The sequence below is a fragment of the Tuber melanosporum genome (genome assembly GCF_000151645.1).
Source record: "Tuber melanosporum whole genome shotgun sequence assembly, scaffold_170, strain Mel28".
Taxonomy (NCBI): Eukaryota; Fungi; Ascomycota; class Pezizomycetes; order Pezizales; family Tuberaceae; genus Tuber; species Tuber melanosporum.
This window is the reverse complement of record NW_003298831.1, coordinates 221,860-227,590: the sequence shown is the minus strand read 5'-3', so window position 1 is coordinate 227,590 and position 5,731 is coordinate 221,860. Positions and strand designations below refer to the sequence as shown.

The 5,731-nt window shown below is 53.9% G+C and overlaps 1 protein-coding gene; it reads left to right on the top strand.

Annotated features, from left to right (window-relative positions):
- The first annotated feature begins 2,842 nt into the window (after nt 1-2,842).
- On the top strand, nt 2,843-4,962 carry GSTUM_00003438001 (uncharacterized protein). XM_002837088.2 has 3 exons: nt 2,843-3,148; nt 3,217-3,650; nt 3,720-4,962. The coding sequence occupies exons 1-3, from the start codon at nt 2,882-2,884 to the stop codon at nt 4,810-4,812; spliced, it is 1,794 nt and encodes a 597-aa protein (XP_002837134.1). The 5' UTR covers nt 2,843-2,881; the 3' UTR covers nt 4,813-4,962.
- Nucleotides 4,963-5,731: the final 769 nt, after the last annotated feature.

Sequence of the window (5,731 nt, the reverse complement as noted above, 5' to 3'; positions counted from 1 at the left end):
CTCGGGTGGCAGAGCTCTCACTCAGTTAATGTCAACCGCAGTATCTTGCAGCGACCAATGGACCAACTAACTGAATGAGAGGAGAAAAATTCAAACATAATTACTAAGCAAAGCTGTCCGTGCTATGTTGGCTAAAGCCAGTTAATACAGAAGGGATAACTAAGGGAAGACAGGAACAACGAAAAGGGTCATAATTGATGGAGTAGTTGTGCACCCCGTTTGTCTAACAGTTTGAAGAATAGGTAGCTACAGAGAAAAGGAAGGAGCAAGAAAGTGGGTGGGGGGGGGGTTGGAAAAAAAAATTGAGCAGGAGAATGAAACACTTGTACACTGCTTTCTATCACCTAGACTTTTTCTCCCGAAAGTTTTTTCCCTTTGCATACTCCTCCATCCAATGGATGTCCGAAGCCAAGCACTTAGGAGAAGGTGGAGCCTGATCCAACAACACGATGGTACTCCCTCTGCCTCACCCTCCTCAACAAGGCGAAGCGCTGCCTATTCCTCTGAATCTCGATCTGATCCAGGTCCGGCATCTGGCGACGAAGGCTATCCGAGGGTCTAGGTCTCGAGCGCCCATGGTCGACATTGGCAGTGACCGCGGTGGTGAGGGAGGTAGGTGCGGGGACCGGGGCGGGGGAACCCCCTCCCTGGATGGAAAGGACGGGACCCCCTGCTTGGATGGGAAGGCCGGAACCCCCTGCCCGGATAGAAAGGACGGGACCCCCTGCTTGGATGGGAAGGCCGGAACCCGAGACTGGACCGGCAGGGGTTGTGGAGGAGATGGGAATCTCGATTATTGGTGCGGAGTGGTTGCCTCGGGTGGAGGAGAGGACTCTATACGGGTCGGGCATGGGGCGGTTGAGTAGCCCGGTGGTTTGGTCGTGGTCGAGTTCTGCCTGTGCCCCCGGGTTAAGCGTCGTCAGTTTTGTATTGTGGGTGGTTATGATGACGGCGAGACACTCACAAGCTGATTCGCCAAGAGAGAAAGACTACCGACAAGACCGCGAGCATGTCCCACCGCACGATTAATCGTAGCATCGGCAGCGCTCGCAGCCCCACCCTCCAACCTAGTGGGAATGGGCCTGGGGAAAGCGCCACCTGCGTGCTCGTTTCCGTAAGCCGAGCCCTGAACGCCGGCCCACCCGCGGCGCCCAATCATTGCTCGGTAGAGGTCCGCAAGCTCCCCGTCGGGAGATTGCGCCTCCATCATATGGATGACGACGGGGCAGTTGAGGTGATTGGCGTGCACTCCCAACTTCCCGCAGAAGCAGCAGGATTGAGCGGAGCATCTCATGCAGGTCCCCACGCCGCGAGAGTCGATGCGAGCTTGAGGGATGAAGGACCTACATTCGTAGATTGGGCAGTAGAGTGGGCGCTCCTGAAAAAGCCCCTCGTGGTCCGGACGAACTATGACCCTGCTAGACATGATAAATCTGTTTGTCCTTCGGGGGGGTTTTTTTTTTGAAGTTAGAAATTGTATCGCAATACGATAGGGTCTTTCAGAATGGGATTTCATACACTGAGTGAGAGAGTGTGCGTGTGCGAATTGGTGGAGCGGTTATATAATAAATGGATAATAGACTTTCTAAAGGAGCGGAGTATATGAACTCAGTCAAGGATGGTAGAGAGGGATGGTAGAGAGGGGTGGGGGTGGAGGTGGATGTGTCCAACGAAACCAAGGGAAGGAAGGGAGGAGGAAGACAAGTGAATTGGGGCGTAAATAATTTCAGGAGGTGGGGCAAAGGGTTTTTTCCCTTCTCCTCCTTCTCGTGTTTTGTGGCTAGGCTCTGCGAACGCGTGCCCTTTGCCTGATAGACAGTGGAGGCTATCTCTCGCGAATCAAGGCCTCACACCCATGGTCTGAGTGACAGCACGATCTGGGGCTTCACCACTGGGGCCTACTTGAGCCCCATTTCTCGCAATGTAATGATCTCATAGTGGAGTGAAGGCCTACTATGATCAAGGCTTCGCTGAGAGCTGGATTTTGTGAGAATAAGCCCACACCCGCCTGTGTGAACTTGTGTCAACGAGAGCAGATTACAGTAAATGGTGCCCCAATTCATAGTGCATAAAGGGAGCTTTGGAGCACGGTAAGGAGCAAACGGCAATTTATTTGAACCCTATTACCGCTATTATCCACGAATCGTCGTTTGCTGGCCTGGTTCATTGACGCTGCCTATCGCTGAGGCTCTCCATACATGTCCCGAACTCGGGGCCGCACCGCACAGCTTGACAGGCTCAACAGGCGTGAGGAGTACTGCACAGTTCAGATAACCGCGATGGAGGGGGCTTACCGTAGAAGGATTTGATTTGATTTGATTGCTGTGATCTTGTTGCGCATAGAATAGAGTATTCATGGATATCTGAGATTCTACCGTCGGGGCTTAAGCAAACGCTACCGTATGCAGGGTGTCTATTTCTTTGTCCTCTGGAAACCTCACCATTACCAGAACATCGCTGCACCAACCAAGCTGGAGTCTCGGTATGAGGAATATATCCTCTTCAGTTCATTCAGAACCCGTCCGGGGATACTCCGGCTCTAAAGTCCGTGTGCACGTTTTCCTCATTACTCCCACTACTTTATGATAATATTATTGCTACCGTAATCCGCAGCTGCCCTACCAATGATACAATTTTCATGTTTCCATATCTAGCTAGAACCACACCTAGTCCAACAGATGGGGGCTTCCGATTTTACCCGAGCGCACATCTGCGGCTGGCGCTTCACACAGCCCATTTCGTCATTCCAGAACAACAACACAATGTTACCGTTACTCTACAGTACTCTCACCCACACCCACAACACAAGGTCCAACCTCGCCTCATCACCACAACCCACGCACCCGCACCCCACGGGGAAGGAACAAACAAACGAGGAACAATGTCCCACCAATCCCCACCGGTAGAAACGGGCGCGCAACTGATCGCTCACTCGCTAAGATCCCTCGATGTGCGAATAATCTTCGGCATAGTCGGCATCCCAGTCATCGAAGTGGCGGAAGCCTGTCTAGCCCTGGGAATCAAGTTCGTTTCCTTCAGGAACGAGCAAGCAGCTTCGTACGCGGCAAGCGCGTACGGATACTTGACCGGCCGACCGGGAGTTTGTCTTGTTGTCGGTGGGCCAGGTGTGTTGCACGCCATGGCTGGTGTGAGCCGCCCATTTTCCCGCCTAAGAGTCTACAACGGGCGGCGGAGAACTAATTGATAAGCCGGCAGGTCGGGAATTCCATGGCGAACGCGACATACCCACTCCTGCTCCTCGCCGGAAGCGCGGAAACCAGCGCGGGGCCCACAAAGGGTGCGTTTCAGCAGCTGGACGCGGTATCGCTGCTAGCGCCGCACACGAAATTTGCCGTTCGGCCACCGAGCTTGGAGGGCCTGCCGCAGGCGATCTGGGATGCGTACCGACTCGCTTTCTACGGGAGACCGGGGGTTGGGTTTGTGGATTTGCCGGCGGACTATATCCAGGGTGTGCCGAGGGAGGTTGTGCGGATTCAACGGGTGGGGGAGCAGCCTCGGGTTCCTGGCGACGAACGGAGGGTAACGGCAGTCGCAGAAGCGTTGAAGGGGGCGGAGAGACCGTTGGTTGTCATCGGGAAGGGAGCGGCGTACGCGAGGGCCGAGGGGGTGTTGAGGGAGTTTATCGATGCGTAAGGATTTACCACCTCCCACCATCTATCTGTCTATCGAAGGACTTATGGGGCTAATGAAGACGACAGGGCCAAAATCCCCTTCCTCCCAACCCCTCAAGGGAAAGGCGTCCTCCCAGATGATCACCCACTTAACACCTCCTCGGCCCGCTCCGCCGCCCTTGCAGGCGCAGACGTTGTCCTCCTCGTCGGCGCCCGGCTAAACTGGATCCTGCACTTTGGTGAGCCGCCAAAATGGTCCGCGGGGGTACGTATAGCCCAGATCGATATCTCCCCCGAAGAGCTCGACCACGGCACAGCCGATCCCACACTCTCAATCCACGGGGACATAGCTTCCGTAATCGCACAGCTGAAAACCCAACTCTCGAACTACCACCATGTCTCCTCCTCCTGGAGCAACGCACTCTCCACCTCCGCTGCTAAAAACCTAGCCATAGCCCGGGTGAAAGCCTCGACCCCAACAAACCCACTAACATACCATCGCACCTTCGCCCTCATCAAGTCAACCCTGGAATCATTATCCCCGGGCGGCGCCGAGAACCTAGTCTACGTCTCTGAAGGCGCCAACACAATGGACATCTCCCGCAGCATCTTTACCGTGTCACAACCCCGCCAGCGCCTGGACGCAGGCACCTACGCAACAATGGGCGTAGGCCTTGGATACGCCATAGCCGCTGAAATGGCCTATAACTACACCCACGAAGCCGTTCCCTCCACCCCATCTATCAGAAAAAGGATTATATCCCTAGAAGGCGACAGCGCCCTCGGTTTCTCCCTCCCGGAAATCGAAACCATGTCCCGCTACCGCCTCCCCATCATCATTTTCGTCATGAATAACGGGGGCGTGTACCACGGCATATCCGACAACACGCCCACGTGGGGTGCGGACTGGTGGGACGGGGATAAGGAGGGGAAGAGGCGAGATGTTCTCCTCACGAGTACCGCGCTGGGTTTCGAGACTGGGTATGATGTTGTTGCTAGGGGGCTGGGTGGCAGGGGGTGGAGGGTTGTGGATGAGGAAGGATTGGTCGAGGCTGTGCGGGAGGCGTGGGATCATAGGGATGGGCCGAGCGTGGTTAATGTTATTGCTGCTTCCGGGGTTGGGGAGAAGTTGGAGTTTGGGTGGTTGGGGAAGGAGAAGGGGGGTGGGAGTAAGTTGTAGGATTGAGGGGGTACGTGGTTTATATATGGGTGGAGTTTGTCTCTAGCCCTCACTCTCTAAGTGGTAATTGCTAGTCACCATCCTGCATATGATCTCGCCCTTTGTATGATACCATGGTAGAAGAAATCTCGATACTAAAGTTTATTGAAACCGCCATCCCATATAGAAATATTCATCACACTAGAAGAGAGGAAACATCACCGGTATAGTACTCCCAGAACTTTACACGACCGATAAAACATCACCTACAAGCACAAGTAGAACCAAAGGAAGTGGCAGTCCGAAAAACAAAAAAAAACCCAAAGCAGAGAAGAAAAGCAAAAAGTCGACGATGCGTACAATATAAAACTACACTCAAGCAAACCTACTCAAGGCGCCAAAACATCACCAAATCCTGAGGTATGGCACGTGACAATGAGCACCACCCACACCGACAGCTTCAACTTTCGCACTAAAGCCATGCTATATATAACTAGGGTTGCAGTGAGGGGAAATAAACAATTCAAGTCAATCAGTATCCGTCACCCCTGTGATGGGAGCGGGTACTGAACAGCGCGGCGCGAGGTGAGGGACCAAGCCAGCCAGACAACCAACATTGCCAAAACAAATCGAGACCATAGGGGCAGCGTGAAGGGTGATAAATAGTGTTGGAAAGGGGGAGGGATTTCACAGTAGAGCAAAGACCAGACGATAACTACGGCGGCCATTAATATGGCAGCAGTGCCGGCTATGGGGGGAATTAGGGGCGTTCGGGAATCATGAGGGTGAGGGTTTGCATGGCCTTGGAGCAGCTTTACTATTCCAGGATACCCATTCTTTTCAGCCAACAGGACCGGTGTGGAGCCATACTGATCCGATGACTTGGGGTTGACCTCGCTCCGGGCTAGTAGCAGCTTCACTATTTCCTCATGTCCATTCT

Bases quoted from the DNA above. Each gene is read 5' to 3' on its own strand.
- GSTUM_00003438001 (XM_002837088.2), top strand. From the start codon at position 2,882: ATGTCCCACCAATCCCCACCGGTAGAAACGGGCGCGCAACTGATCGCT. The intron at 3,149-3,216 runs GTGAGCCGCCCA...ATAAGCCGGCAG, and splicing joins TGTTGCACGCCATGGCTGGT to GTCGGGAATTCCATGGCGAA. The intron at 3,651-3,719 runs GTAAGGATTTAC...TGAAGACGACAG, and splicing joins TTGAGGGAGTTTATCGATGC to GGCCAAAATCCCCTTCCTCC.